This window comes from Dermacentor andersoni, chromosome 5 (genome assembly GCF_023375885.2).
Source record: "Dermacentor andersoni chromosome 5, qqDerAnde1_hic_scaffold, whole genome shotgun sequence".
In the NCBI taxonomy this organism is placed as follows: Eukaryota; Metazoa; Arthropoda; class Arachnida; order Ixodida; family Ixodidae; genus Dermacentor; species Dermacentor andersoni.
Window position 1 is genome coordinate 52,989,048 of NC_092818.1, and position 16,195 is coordinate 53,005,242.

Sequence of the window (16,195 nt, forward strand, 5' to 3'; positions counted from 1 at the left end):
AGGCGAGACCTGAACTGCGTTGACGTCAGCCAAACGTAAGTTCTTGCTTTTCAACTTTGCAAGTACATTTGTATCTGTCAATGCTGACAAGTCATTGCATATTTCGGGAACTTCTATCGCCTCTACAACTAGTGAGTTTGAGTCGTACTGGCTATGCAGCGTGACTCGTACTTTTCGATAATATTTCCGAGGTGCTGAAACGTTTCCAAATCCCGAGATTGTGAGCTGCTCTTCGGCTAACACAGTGGCTTTCAGCTTCCTAGACAATTCTTCCGTGATGAAGCTGCGTTGACTGGCACCATCAATCAACATTCTTACAAAGCATTTGCTTCCAGTGCCCAGAGCCCAAACTTGTGCGGTCTGCAGAAGAACTGTGCACTTTGGTGAATCTGTTGACGAGCTGGAAACAGTTGTCTGCGTTTCCGTATTCTTTTGCTTCCATTTCGGTTCGCACATTGTGGTGATATGTCGCCCCTTGCATTTCGCACAGCTTAGTCTCTTCCAGTTTCGGCATTCCTTAGCTCTGTGAAATTGTCTAGCGCAGCGGAAACAGCATCATAATTTCCGTAGTTTCTGCTTTTTCTCGTCTAATGTTAGTTCCGTTGGGCAGACATCCACCGAGTGATCTTTCTCTCCGCATAATATACAACTCTCTGGAGCCAGTTTCACGGTTAGCATAGATGCAGAACTTTGGAAATGCTCATTAGATTGTCGTTTTGCTGCTGAGGATTGTTCTCTCTTGTCAGAAGTCATTATTATAGTCTGTTCCCGGCTTCTTACTTCAAGACTCAAGAAGTCTAGAAGAACAGACATTTCATTTAGCCTGTCACTAGTAACGCCTGCATTTGTCGAAGACAAGATGCGCTGATTATAACGGAGTACTATTTCTTGCGGAAGATTTTGTATTATAGCAGTTTCAGAAGAACTCCATATTCTTTTTCTTCGACGCCAAGGTTATGGAGAGATCTCACGCGCGTCTGCACTTCTTCGTGCAACCTTTGAAGCCCTTCGAAATCTTCGCAAGAACGAACTTTACGTAGGTTTAGAAGGCGACGCATGTGGTCGTTAACAATCAGTGACTTCTGACCGAATCTTTCTTTGAGAAGTTCTATAGCTGTGCTATAGCTCTCGTTAGTTGTCGACAGGCCGCTGATGACACCTTCCGCTTTACCCATCAAGTAGCTCCGAAGATATTTCAATTTGTCTACGTCGGTAATATATCGGTTCTGGTGAATAGCAGACTCAAATTGATCCCAAAATTCTGGCCATTTAATGGGGTCACCATGAAACTTCGGCACATCGAGCTTCGGTAGCTTAACGTGTGCGCGTGCTTGATGAAAGTCATCGTGAGATGCGTGCGCAGCCGTTGTTTGCTGAGCGGATAAAATGCGTTCAGCGCGGGATTTCGCGAGGACGATAGATTCTTGATACTGTCCGACGCTTTGAAGCTCATCCTCAAGGTTATCATCGGTAACCTGCTCTTCTACTTGGTTATCAAGGTTCGTAAGCATAGATTCCTTTATCTTCAATAGGTTAAGATGGTCGGTCAGCTCACCATATGGCGTTGGTTCCGTCTGCATAAGAGTTGTCATGTCGTTGATGATCCTGGTGACCGCCGCTCGCACGGTAGCACGCTTCCGTTGTAGTCTTTCCATGTCGTCACGTCGGGAATGGTAGGCCTCGTGATGACGTGGATCGTTCTTCGATTCTGTCGCAGCGTCGTCGCGTTGATCGCGTCGGTCGGTCGTCCTCTTCAGGTAGCTCGCTTCATCGTCAGTGGTCTTCAACTGTAGATCTGATATCCTGGTCACGGCACCATATGTTGAAAACTAGGAAGCGGAGCCGAAGTAGAGAACGTCTTCTTTATTTGACGCTTGCAAAAAAAACTAAAATAAAATGCAGGCGTGCGCTCGGCTCCACGCTCGTTTCTCACTTCGTCTTCTTCTCTTCTTTTTCGGAGCATAATATTCAACACGAGGAAACCATCAAGCACCTATTGTGTACCTGCCCTCGCTATGACGTACACGCCTCTCTCTGCGGGCAACTTTACACCGAGTGGACTCAAGACCGTTCACCGAGTCAAAGACACTCGGACCGTGGCCACACGCGTCACTGGCACGAAAAGCGATTCCTGCACTAGTGCAATACTTGAAGCGCACCTGCTTAAGAGGCCGTTTATAGTGTCGCTGTGTATAGGGTTCCTCCCACACGCACTCAGTGCTTACTTTCTCCATTTTTTCCTCTTTTTATTCCCCTTTCCCCCAACCCCAGTGTAGGGTAGCAAACCGGGGGCTCTTCTACTTGACCTCCCTGCCTTTCCTGTCCTTAGTTGGTCTCTTTTTTCTTCATAACACAATCACCAAATCACGCATGAGTATACAAAAATCATGGCATATACTTCATCGCAACACGTCATTAGAAGGCGATAGTTAGCAGAGAGGGACTAAACATCGCGCGACGGTATACGAACAATCGCTTCTTGCGACTGTCATCTCAAGGACACCAAGTGAGACGATCATACCGGAACGGTTTTTGTGTATTGCGTCTTTTGACACAAGTGTCAACAATTATGTGGTCAGGAAAGGGGCGCAGGACGGCTAACTCGACATGATCAAAGAAATGGCGTGTCGTAAAAATAGCGACGTCACACAGAGCGACGTTAAAAGCCTCCACACGTTATATACACCGTAAGAGTTACGTACAGTTACAACGTCATATACGGTTATAAGAGCGACGGCATGCAGAATAACAGACGCAGGTAGAACTGGGTAGTTTCACTTAACTGGACCGTACGATTAACAGAAAACCGAGAGAGAGAGAGAAAGAGAGAGAGAGAGAGAGAGAAAACAATGCAGTTACGGCGTATTTACCAACTTTTTTTCAACGACTAAATAGCGCCGAAAGTTGCGACATTGAAGGCTTCTGGCTGTTTTGTCATAAAGTGAATAAATTCATTTGCAGAATCAAGCAATGCGCGGAAGTTAACATGAAGGACCTGCTAATTATTCATCATGAAATGGGTCACGTGGAGTACTACCTCAAGTACGCAGAGCAACCCATATACTTCAGGGATGGTGCCAACCCAGGTGACTATTCATCTTTTATCGTACCGCAGTTCTTTCAAAAAAGAATTGAATACTCGCATGCAAACTGAAGTTGGCACAAGGAAAAAAAATAGATCATGTAAGCAGAATAGTCCACTCGGTAGAAGCCCACGCGAGAATTTACACGAAGAGCCAGGCACTCCGCGAGTCAATATGTGATGTGATTTGCGGGAACCGAACCAGGCGAAAAGGAAAACATAAATTTCCATTGTAGCTACTACTATGTTAATTGTAATACAACGGCTGTGTAGTACACAAATCTGACATATTAATAATCACTAGTCTACTGCGCCATTCGTTGATGTCAGGCACGTGTTTATTGTGTGACAATGCATTTACACCGTAGTAATGTAGTGTGAAGCAGATGGACTTAGTAGCCTGCCTTACGGTACCTGCGTCGACAGCAACGTAAATAATTTGGCTTCATTTGTAGATTTAGATGAATATTGCGCGTGTGTCTGCGCAACTGTGTTTGTGTGTACTATATCTTTATTGCGATATCAATAATATGGACACTCCAAGCGCATTCTTGCCGTCGCCGTCGCCGTGACGTTCCGAATAAAGTCCAAGGGCGGTAACACCGTCACCCGCGTCGTATGCTGTGTGTGCGAGTGAAAGCACACGAGGGAAGCCAACGATCGCGGCTCAATCTCGAGCGCGAACGAAGAAAGCGGAGAGCAAACGCGCCGTGTTCCGTCGCGCGAAAAGCCGTGGGAGATGAGAGGGACGGAGGAGAGGGAGAGGGGGGGGGGCGACGTTGTGCTCCGGCAGCAACTGCGCATTTCGCGACCGGGCGCAAGGACAACTGACCATCGCGGCTCAGTCTTGCGTCCCATATATGGAAGAAACCGGGTAGGGAGCCCAAGATGGAAGGGGGGGGGGGGGGGGTTGCGGCGGTGGCTTCGACTTCGCGAACAAGTGCGTACTTTGCACGGCCGCGCGCTTTCGCGCGCGCCGTGTCTTGAAAGGTATCCGTAGACGTCTGATACCTCTGTGCACGCTGTGTCCTCGCCGCTCCTTCGTTGAAGCGATACACCGAACGAACGTCACTTCGCTTCCTGCTGCTGCCACGCTTGCTCAAACCAGCGTTTTGACAGCCATCGAGTGTGATGTGTTCATGTTTGCTTGTGCGCGCCGACAATATGCTGTTAAGTCAGTTAGCAAGCCAATGTTTACAAGTTTATAGGGCCGATAATACTACTATTCTTACTTCGTGCAGGTGTCTACTAATATGCCATTGCAATCGATGCTTCGGCTTTCGGGCGAAACCGCGACTTTTTTATTAAACAGTGTTATGAAATTTTATCACGTAACGCGTCCGCACGTATGAGATGCCTCTCTGGTTAGCTTTATTTTTTGTTCTGTTATTCGTTTCTGTATTTTGTGCCGTTTTGTATGTATAATTACGTGAGAATATGGGGAAAAGGGGGTATATAGCGTTAAATTGTCAAGTAGCTAGGTGCCGGGACAGTCAGCTCATATAATATAGTCTCTCCTTCTATTCGTCTGCAGAGTTTAAATAGCAGTTAGGACAACACCACCAATACTGAACTATTCAGGCCGCGAACTTGTCCAATGGCTCCAAGACAGGGCCACATTTGTCCATGTCAACAGTATAAGACTGAAATTGTAAGATCAGACGTTTAAGACGCTAACACGAATGTTGATGAGCTAGCATAATTGAAAATTGCATGGTGGTTACGAGGGCAGCGTCTTCCCTGCAACGTGCTAGGGGGGTCTACAAAAACTTAGGAAGACAATGGCCCTTAACTAAAATGATATCGCCGATGGAGCTCCAGGCCGTTTAATATATTGAATCGAATCACCCGTTATACAGTCTGAACAGGGAAACTGGCATGATATGTAGAGTTTCACATTTGAAAGGTAACCTGTATTCACTGCCCTAAATAACAGTAACAACCTTTAAAAGCCTTTCTGGCTTGGATGTTTCGGTAATTTCGCTGATTAGGTGTCAAGGTAGCATCGATGTTATCAAAATTTAAATGCGGAATATGCCCGTAAGTTCAGCGTCAGACATTATGTTACGCATGCTATGAGACGGTACTTAGCGCCGCAGTTACCACGCTCGCGTCTGTCGATCCGACTTGTCGTCCGACTTGTCCGACTTGTCGATCTTTAGTCCGACTTAAGCCGCGACAGCTTAGAAGCTATGGAGCTGCGTTGCTGATATCGAAGTCGCAAGTTTGATCCCGACCGCTGCAGCCACATTTCGATGCAGGCGAAATGCAAGAAACGTTCGTGTACCTACAGATTTAAGTGCACGTTAAAGAACCAGAGGTGGACATAAAATAATCCGCAATCCATTACTATGACGTGGCTGATAATAATCACGCCATGTACCTTCGAATTGATATTTCGGTGCGATGGCCTCAGTTTACGGCTTGGCCTTGGGGGGTAAAGTGACGTCAATGTTTGGGGGGAGAGGTGCGTGCGGCGGGGCGCAGTCCGAGAGTATATGAAGCATGTCAGGGTACTTTCCTGCAATGCACTTAGGGTTGTCTGGGAAAGCGCCGTATGAGATGGGAGTCGAGAAGAATATTCCAAAGCACCCAAGCTATAGTAGGTATTAGCATTTAATGTAAAGAGCACCAGTTACCTCTAATATCACAAAATGTGCAGCTTTGAAAAATATCGCACTGTGCTCATACTGATTACAAAACTGGGTTTACTGTGCTTATATTGGCTCGTTGTTTACAGGTTTCCACGAGGCGATCGGTGACACTATTGCACTCTCTGTGGCGACCCCGGCACACCTCAGGGTTGTCGGGCTTGCGAACGTCGACGTCGAAGACGAAGGTATACCCGAGAGTATAACGAGACTTCATAGGCGCTGGTCTCTTTCACAAGGAGACAAAGGGAGCAAATTTTCCTATTGGCATATTGTACGGTGTTGGTGTTTCATCGAATATATTATTTTCCGGGTTAAAATCTGGGTTAAGCATAGACTACTTTATTGGGAAAACTTGGGCCCCGAATGAGAAGCAATGCTCGAATCACAGTCGTCAGTCGTCAAATCGGAACGCAGGGGTGAAACCCTTTCTCTGTTTATACGTATATCAGCGTACATTCCAGAGTGATCGATGGCTCTCGCGTACCTTCGAGAATCTACAATATTTGTGACGCGCGTGAATATGATCAGAAACGCCTTGTTCGCTGCAGGCCTGTCGACAACGTTGAGTAAAGAGAGAGAGAGAAAGCAAGGACAGGAAAGACAGGGAAGTCAACCAGAAGAGTGCCCGGTTTGCTCCCCTACACTGGGGGTGGGGGAAAGGGGAATAGAGAGAGGAAAAAGGGAGAGAGTAAGCTCTGAGTGCGTGTGGGAGGGACATTATGCATAGGGACACTATAAACGGTCTCTTAAGCAGGTGCACTTCAATTATTGCACTAGTGCACGAATCGCTTTTCGTGCCAGCGACGGGTGTGGCCACGGTCCGAGTACCTTTGAGTAGGTGAACGGTCTTGAGTCCAGTCGGTGTAAAGTTGCCCGCAGAGAGAGGCGTTGTACAATGATTTTGGGTAATGCAAGCGCGCTTCGTAGCGAGCGATAACTAGGTAACAGTGCTGATCCCGTGAAAGGGAACACCGGCAAAAAGTATGACGCGTGGCAATACGCAGTATGTCTATGGGCAGCAATCGACTGATTGGCTTATTGTAAGCAACACGGGGAGGTAGGAGGAGAGCAAGCTTCAAGAAATGCACGCGCCCGCTAGTGTAGTACTTAGCAGGCTCTGTAGCTCGTATAGCCAGCACTAGTTTATGCTGGTGTGTAGTCAGATTTAGGTGCACCTTAAAGAAGCACAGGCGGTCAAAATTAATCCGCAGTCCACCTCTTTACGGCGTGCCTTATAATCGCACTGTGGTTTTGGCACGTAAAACCTCAAAATTAATTTAATTTAATGTATTTACGTGTTTATATCTATAGGTTCCTATACATCACGGATCGGTTATTGTCATCCTCCACTGCTACGAAGGCACAACGAACTTTCATGCATATTCGTTTTTTTTTTCTTGGAGGAGTGTCGCATTATTATCAATGTGTGGACCGAAAATAAATTTGGACGTTTGGCAGCACATTAGTAAACAATGTGTATAATCACGTTAAGGCCATAAATTTCCATTATTTTTAGTACATGTGGCGCTGGCATATTTAGACGGCAGGACATGTCTGCTATATATGAAGTAAGCAGGGTGTACCGCGCGTCTCCGCAGAAATTGGACTGAACTACCTGTACAGCACTGCCTTGTACAAAGTGGCCTTGCTTCCTTCGGCCTACGTTTACGACCTGTGGCGTTGGAACGTGTTCCGAGGCATGTACAAACCCGAGGAGTACAACAATGCTTGGTGGGAACTACTGTGAGAATTTTACTTCTTTACAGCATGTTGCCGGCCGTGCCAGTTAATTCCGGGCTGTGTATTTAAATTAAACAGGCCTGGTACCAGAGGGTATAAATGAATACTGACGCGAAATAAGTTCGCACGTGATGACACTGGCCCCACGAGGCCAGAACGAGGAAGTTCGCGGTTACGCGCGCGCTCTCCGGGGATCAGCCATTGCTAAAGGCAGACTTTTTTTGCCAATCTGTCGCTGGTGAATTATTTTAGCTTGTACTAGCTGGGTGACATTTCTGGTGGAGGGGCTGGGTACGTAGATGTTAAGATCGCCGGAGCGTACCCCAGACCTAAGCCCGGCGAGTAGTTCGGCCGAGCTTGCCCCTGTGCACGTAGGTGCCAGCCGACGTCTCCAGGGACTCGAGCCACAGCACGGTCTGCTACCCGAACGAACTAGAATGACGAAGCAATCACCTCCTGCCGCTACTGCAGCATCGCACGGGGTCGTCAATCACACCCGGACGCCGAATCTGTTCCATGGAAGTGCTTCAGAGGACTCCGACGACTGGCTTGACCATTTTGACCGGGTTTCCAACCTGAACGACTGGACCCACGAGCGTATGCTACGTGTACTTCGCTCTCGAACATTCCGTGAAAACATGGTTTGAGAACCACGAGGCGACATTGACGTCAATGGAAGAATTTCGTCGGCAGTTCTTCAGTGCCTTCGCCAGGGTGGACAGGAAGGAGAGGGCGGAGTTAGCAATCGAGGCCAGAATTCAAGGCCCGAATGACCGAGTGACGGCGTACGTAGAAGACGTGAATCGGCTCTTCAGACGTGTGGACTCTGCTATGACTGACACAAAGAAGGTGCGCCACCTAATGCGCGGCGTCATAGAGGAAATGTTTGCTGGCCTCATTCGAATCCCGCCGACCTCACTTGCAGAATTCCTTGACGAAGCCACTACCATGGAAAAGGCTTTTCAGCAGTGGGCCAGGCCATACAACCACGACGCCATGATTTAAATAAGCTCTCTACCGTTACCCTCGGTAACGACATCGGCGCCTTGCGAGAACTCATCAGGGTTGTCATCAAGGAGGAACTGCAGACGATGCAGACGACCGCTGCCCCTATGGGACCACTTTCCACTGCAGAAATGGTGCGCGCCGAGGTACGATAGGCCGTCCATGTTCCTGGATAGCACGAGGCACCACAGCAGGGACTGTGTGCTAAAATGGATTACGCTGAAGCAGTACGCCGTCCACCACCCTCAAGTGCGTACAGCGTGGTACACCCCGCTCAACAAATGGACGTAAGCTTCAGGCCTCGCAGCCCATCGCACATCACCGAAGCAAGAACTAGGAAGAGCGACGTCTGGAGCACACAGGCTACAAGCCCCTTTGTTTTGATTGTGTCGAAGCCGGGCACAGCAACAGAATGTGTCCTTATCGTCATGTGGGGCTCAGTGGATTTTCGCCGAATGCACCTCGTCCACGACCTGGTGAGCGGCCGCCAGAAATAGAGTTTCGTCGAGAATTGTCACAGTGTTGATCAGCGATGGCCCGAGCACAGTTCGTCGTCTCCTGCTCGTTACAGGTCACCATCACCAAGCCCAGCCTTCTCTCGCGGTGCTCCCAGACGCTGCTCGCCTACCCCGGCGGGTTGGGAAAACTGAGTTCAGCGACCTCCGGAGGTGAGGCCACTGATGTCGATTGTACGCAAGACCCTCCACTACGACTACAACGATGTAAACAGAATGACGCAGACGTACAGACGCAGTCAAACACCATACCAGAGGTAGTAACGTCGAAGATTCCCGTCACCGTAGACGACGAAGAAATAACGGCGTTGATGGACACTGGAGTGGGCACCTCAGTTATGTGCGTGGTACCTTGCCTGCAAGGCTGAAGACAGTTCCTACCGAGTGGACTGGGTCGGAGGTTCAGACTGCAGGCGACCATCTGCTCTAACCCGAGTAGGAAGATGCACTGCGCGAGTGAGCATTCGTTGGTTTACGTACCTCGGAGATTTCGTTTTCCTCCCAAGTTGTTCGAGGGGCCTAATTCTGGGAATGGACTTTCTGCAGGCTAATGGAGTCGTGATTAACTTACAAAAGTCGCGGGTAATGTTTTCGACAGCGCAGGCCTTAGCAGGGAGCAGCACTGACGACACTTATGTCAACGCCTTAAGGATTGTTGAGGAGAACATCACGATGCCGCCAAGAAGCAGCGTATTGACCCTCGTAACCTGCAACGCATTCGACGACTATGAGCGTATTGCCGAGGCAAATATCCCATTGCTGCTCGGAAGATACATCAGCAGGGCCAGCACAGAATAAGTTCTCGCAAGTTTTGCTGACCAACTTCAGCAATGAGTATCAGCACGTTCCTCAAGATACAGTAGCGTTCCTAAGTGACATTGCTGACTTCTCCAACGTCGGCACGTTACAAGTGTAACGAAGAAGAGTAGCCGCCTGCGCCACAGCACCATCGCCACCGGCATGAGCTCGTGGTTGCTGTCTTTCGCCGAACGCTTGTGAAAGCTACCCGTTCGCGCCCGTTGCTAATAAATCTCTTAGCAAGTGGTGGAGGTGCTGGGTTTCGACCACCCTGGAACTTCGGAGTCGCACTCTACCCCCCATCATGCCCGACGACGCACGCACTCCTCCAGCTCCTCCAACGGCGCCGGCCACCTTGGTTTGTGCCGGTGCCTTGCGTCAGCGAGATCCCCCTATCTTCTCCGGCACAGATGACAAAGACGTTGAAGATTGGATCTCGTCCTATGAGCGAGTGAGTGCCCATAACCAGTGGGACGACGTTACCAAGTTGAGAAACGTCGCATTTTATCTTACGGACGTTGCGAAACTATGGTTTCTAAACCATGAAGCCGACCTCACTTCGTGGTTGGTCTTCAAGACCAACTTTACCCAAGTTTTCGGTCGGCCTGCAGTAAGAAAGCTTCGTGCAGAACAACGTTTGCGCACACGAGCCCAAGAGGCCGGAGAAAACTTCACAAGCTACATTGAGGACATTGTCGACCTTTGCAAACGGGTGAATGCGTCGATGTCAGAGGAGGAGAAGATAAAACATATAATGAAGGGTATTCAGGACGACGCATTTCAAATGTTATTATCGAAGAGTTCTCACACTGTCGCTGAAGTGATAGAATTGTGCCAGAGTTACGACGAGTTGCGCAGGCAACGGCTTCACACCCGACGTCCCACCCCACCCGCCGACTCTATATCAAGCCTTGGAGTCGACGACAACCATGCTGCTCTCTTCGTAAAAATCCAGGAATTCGTTCGCGCAGAGGTCGCCCGCCAGCTATCTTTGATATCTTCTGTCCAGGAACCACCCCCTGCTTTGCATCCTACGATCCGCGACTTCATTCAAGAACAAGTCTCTCAAGCCGTTCCTCCAGCCGTTGAGCAGACACCAGTCACGGCTCCTCTCACTTACGCTGAAGCAGTTTCCCGATCTCGTCCACAAACGCCCCTGCCGCCCTCTATGCATCGACCACCGACATTTTTGCCGCCATCTATGCCGCTTCACGAACGCCGGCATTTTCCTCCTATGCCGCTTCCTGACCGACAGCATTTTGCGAATCCTCAACCGCGACTCGGACCTTACCCCCACCAGTGGCGCACCTTCGATGACCGCCCAATATGTTTTGCTTGCGGTGGTGCTGGTCACGTGGCGCGCCATTGCCGTCGTGGCATGCTTCCTCTTCAGAACATCCGGCGAGCGCCACCTTTCCCCGCTCCGTTTTCCTCTTCGCCTTCCAGCCTTCCTACCTCTTCCTTTTCCCCTGACCGCCCAACCGCCTCTACTCGCCGCTCACCATCTCCCCGTCGTCGCTCGCTTTCTCCGATGCGGCGTCGTCCCGTGTCCACCGAGCAGGAAAACTGATGGCCGCAGTTCCCGAGGCACGAACTGCGTCCACGTCGCAATGCCCAAGTCCTCGTCCCTCTCCAGCCAACGTCATTGAAGTCTCTGTCGAAGGAATCGCCGTCCTGGCACTTGTAGATACAGGAGCCGCCGTATCCGTAATTTCCGCCGAACTCTGCCGCACACTACGAAAGGTTTTGACGCCTCTCTCCGACTTCTCCCTTCGAACCGCGAACGCTCAAAATATAACGCCTCTCGCTGCCTGTACTGCTCGCGTCTTCATTCAAGGTCTACTGTATACCGTCGAATTCGTCGTGCTGCCCACTTGTTCCCATGACATCATATTAGGCTGGGACTTCCTTGCAAATAATAACGCCGTTATTGACTGTTGTCACGCCGAACTCGAACTTTCTGCACTTCCCGACGTCGAGCCTATCGAAAACGACCCTTCCAGTGTTAAACTGTTTGTGTCCGAAGACAATTCCGTCCCTCCACGCTCTTCCCTGCTTGTGCCTGTGTCGTGCGCCGCTATTTCTGATGCCACTGTTCTCTTTACGCCCTCTGAGCTGTTCATTCGCCGCCGATGTTCTCCGCTGCCCTTTGCTCTCCTTACTCTTCGCAATGGCGTCACGAAAATGGTCGTCGACAATCCCACAGCCTGCCCTTTAGCTTTATCTCATGGTGAATGCCTAGGCCTTGTTCAACCGGTCGACACCTTTTGCATCTTTGACACTCCTGCCGTTTCTACTTCTGCGGGCCTTGGCGCACTTACTTGTGACTCTGCGATTGATCAGTCACTCCTCGACGCTTTCCACTGCTCCGTCGACGATGGCACGTCATCTTCAGAACGAAGCCAGCTTATTGCTCTCCTGCAGAGGTTCAGCGCTTCTTTCGACAGCCATGCTTCCGGTTTGGGCCGCACATCAACCGTTTTTCAGCAGATAGATACCGGCAGTCATGCACCTTTGCGGCAGCGCCCTTACCGAGTTTCCGCCTCTGAGCGCCGTGTCATTGACCACCAGGTTGCTGACATGCTCAAGCGTGGCGTTGTGCAGCCTTCCAACAGTCCCTGGGCATCACCGGTCGTCCTCGTTAAGAAAAAGGATGGCTCTATTCGATTCTGCGTCGACTACCGACGTCTGAACAAGATAACGCGCAAGGACGTTTACCCGTTACCGCGCATCGACGACGCCCTCGACTGTTTGCAGGGAGCTGAGTTCTTTTCTTCGCTGGATTTACGTTCCGGATACTGGCAAGTCCCCTTGGCACCATCTGATCGACCTAAAACAGCATTTGTAACACCTGATGGATTGTACGAATTCATCGTAATGCCTTTCGGCCTGTGCAACGCCCCAGCCACTTTTGAGAGAATGATGGATAATATTTTACGCGGCCTCAAATGGAACACATGTTTATGCTACCTGGATGACGTAGTTGTCTTTTCTGCTGATTTCCGAACCCATCTCAGCCGTCTCGAGCAAGTTCTCAAATGCCTCACTGACGTGGGACTTCAACTTAACTTAAAAAAATTTCGTTTCGGCGCCCGAAAGCTCACTATTCTTGGCCATGTTGTATCACGAGACGGCGTTCTTCCGGATCCAGCCAAGCTCCGCGCTGTCACCGACTTTCCGCAACCAAAGAAGTTAAAGGAGCTTCAAAGTTTCCTTGGTTTATGCTCATACTTCCGACGTTTCATTCGAAATTTCGCTCCCATAAGTGCACCCCTGACAGCTCTTCTAAGTGGCGACAAAGAACTTTCCGCTTGGTCACCCGCCTGTGATGACGCCTTCACGAAATTACGCCACCTGCTAACCTCGCCACCTGTCCTCCGCCACTTCGATCCTGCAGCGCCCACAGAGGTCCACACCGATGCCAGCGGCGTCGGACTTGGCGCCGTACTCGCACAACGAAAAGCGGGCTTTGATGAATATGTCGTTGCCTACGCGAGCCGAACTCTGACAAAGGCCGAGGCTAATTACTCTGTTACAGAGAAAGAGTGTTTAGCCATTATTTGGGCACTTGGCAAATTCCGTCCTTATTTGTATGGCCACGCTTTCGATGTCGTCACTGACCATCACGCCCTTTGTTGGCTGTCTACCCTTAAAGACCCATCTGGCCGACTTGCTCGCTGGGCCCTTAAGCTACAGGAGTACGACATCCGCGTCCTCTACCGTTCCGGCCGCAAACACACGGACGCTGACGCCCTTTCTCGCTCACCGGTCTCCGCTGACTGCGCTTGCCTATCCGCCCTTGAGCCCACAGTTCCATCTCATGCACTGCGCAACATGCCGTCGGAGCAGCGCAAGGATCCCTGGATCAGTGCTCTCATCAGCGTCCTTTCTGATCCATCCACCTCTTCACCATCTCGCGCTCTTCGCCGCCAGGCTACTCACTTCTGCATTCGCGACGGCCTTCTTTATCGTCGTAATTACCTCTCTGACGGTCGCAAGTGGCTTCTCGTGATACCCCGCCATCTCCGTGACCTTATCTGCGACGCTTTCCACGCAGACCCTCAGTGCGCACATGCCGGCCTCTTCAAGACCTATGCTCGGCTACGCATCCGATTTTATTGGCGCGGCATGTATAACTACGTCAGAAAGTTCATTCGCTCCTGTGCTCAGTGCCAACGCCGAAAATTACCTCCCGGACAAGTCTACCCGTCACAACCCCTTCCCTGCCCTCGTCGGCCCTTTGATCGTGTTGGTATAGACATCTACGGACCGCTACCCTCCACTCCAGCAGGCAACCGCTGGATTATTGTTGCAGTGGATCACTTGACCCGCTATGCTGAAACAGCTGCTCTGCCGACATCACTGGATGCAACAAGTCACGCCAGCCTGAGCACCCGCGTCCACATTAATGCTGACTTAGCAAATGTACAGAAGAATCAGCTGCTGGGCCTAGTAACAGAATTATCTGGCTGTTTTTCATGGACTCTAATGTCCAGCGCACCTCCGTTACGCAACACTGGATAGTTGTCTGCGTGGAATTCACGAACTCATATTCATTCCGCATTGGAATGGCCGACAGCCCTACTTGCGACACCTGCAACTGCGAGGAGACGATTGAGCACCTCCTTTGTGGCTGTCCCCGTTACAAAGTGCCAAGAAAAGTGCTCGTGACCGCGCTCGAAAAACTGAACAATCGCCCCTTTACAGAGGAAAAAGCTCTAGGACACTGGTCCAGACGGGCTTCGGCACTCAAGGCCTTAAGGGCTTTACTGAAGTTGTGCGACCGTCTTTGAGTGTTGTAGCGCGTAGTATCGCGTTACTGTGTGAATTTCCCGGTTCCCTTTTTTCTTTCCTCTTACTCCTTTTATTCCCTTTACCCCTTTCCCCAGCACAGGGTAGCCAGCCGGTACTTACACTGGCTAACCTCCCTGTCGTTCCTCCCCTTTGTCTCCTTCTCCTACCGACGAGTCGGCGCGGCCTGTTCGTCAGCATCCGTACCGCGTGTCACCTATGAAGCGGGAGGCGATTAAACGTCAAGTTCGAGAAATGCTAAATGATGACGTCATCCAGCCGTCGACAAGTCTGTGGGCATCGCCTGTCGTACTGGTAAAAAAGAAAAACAACCCACTCCGCTTCTGCATTGTCTACAGGTGGCTTAACCGATTCACCAAACGCGACGTTTAACCCCTGCCACGGATCGATGATGCTTTGGACCATCTGCGTTATGCTCAGTTCTTTACTTCGTTAGACGTAAAGCAAGAGTACTGGCAAATCGAAGTGGACAAGCGCGACCGTGAAAAAACCGTCTTCGTGACCCCCGACGGGCTATACGAATTTAAAGTCCTGACCTTCGGTCTCTGTTCCGCTCCTGCTACATTTCAACGAACGATGGACACTGTAATCGTTGGACTGAAGTGGCAGACGTGCCTAACGCACCTAGACGACGTTGTTGTGTTTTCCAGCAAGTTCGATGAACATCTCGCACGGCTACGAGGCGCCCTTACTGCAATACGCAAGGCAAACCTCACCATCAGGCCTGAAAAGCTTTACTTTGACTTCCAGGAACTCAAGTTTCTAGGCTATGTGGTCAGCTCCCAAGATGTACGCCCAGACCCAGAAAAAGCTGGCTGCCGTTGACGAGTTTCCTCATCCTAAAGACAAGAAAGCTGTTCAGCGGTTCCTGGGTCTCTGCGCTTACTACCGTCGTTTCGTTGAAGGCTTCTCAAGGATTGCTGAACCTTTCACGAGGCTGACGCGACAAGATGTGCCCTTTGCGTGGATGGAAAACCAAGAGCAGGCCTTTACCGAATTGCGCGAACGCTTTCAATGCGCTCCAGTGGTGGTGCATTTCGATGACACCGCAGCAACTGAAATTCACACAGACGCAAGCAATGTAGGACCCGGAGCCATTCTGGTTCAATGGCAAGACGGCGCAGAACATGTAATTGCTTACGCGAGCCGTAGTCTCACAAAAGCAGAGGCTAATTATTCAACCACCGAAAAAGAGTGTTTAGCAGTCGTGTGGGCTATCAGCAAGTTTCGACCCTACTTATACGGCCGTCCATGTCGAGCGGTCGGTGATCACCACTCGCTATGCTGGCTTCCTAATCTACGAGACCCATCAGGTCGCCTCGCTCGTTGGAGGCTCTGCCTCCAGGAATACAACATAACTGTTGTCTACAGATCCCGCCATAAGGATAGCGACGCTGACTGCTTTTCACGTCTCCTATTCTCTTGACAGCCCCCGACTTGGAGCTAGATTTGCCGTTTCTAGGTGTCATCAACGTGGTGCGCTTGGCTGACTATCAACGTGCAGACTCTGAGCTGCTTTCAGTCATCAAATATCTCGAGGGAGCTGTCGTTGTTATCCCATGCCCGCTTTTACGAGGATTGACGTAGTA

At 50.3% G+C, this 16,195-nt stretch overlaps 2 protein-coding genes across 6 annotated transcripts in view; both read left to right on the plus strand.

The window, feature by feature from the left end:
- The window catches only part of LOC129384671 (angiotensin-converting enzyme-like), a 223,014-nt gene that overhangs the window by 64,114 nt on the left and 142,705 nt on the right, over nucleotides 1-16,195 (plus strand). The gene's annotated exons all lie outside the window — the stretch shown is intronic.
- LOC126530342 (angiotensin-converting enzyme-like) overlaps nucleotides 1-16,195 on the plus strand; it is a 77,714-nt gene that overhangs the window by 44,226 nt on the left and 17,293 nt on the right. For all 5 annotated transcript variants that reach the window (XM_055070285.2, XM_055070283.2, XM_055070284.2 and 2 more), the window contains 3 exons: nucleotides 2,962-3,086; nucleotides 5,823-5,921; nucleotides 7,335-7,479. In XM_055070285.2, coding sequence (XP_054926260.1) covers nucleotides 2,962-3,086; nucleotides 5,823-5,921; nucleotides 7,335-7,479 — 369 coding nt within the window. The remainder of the gene's footprint in view (nucleotides 1-2,961; nucleotides 3,087-5,822; nucleotides 5,922-7,334; nucleotides 7,480-16,195) is intronic.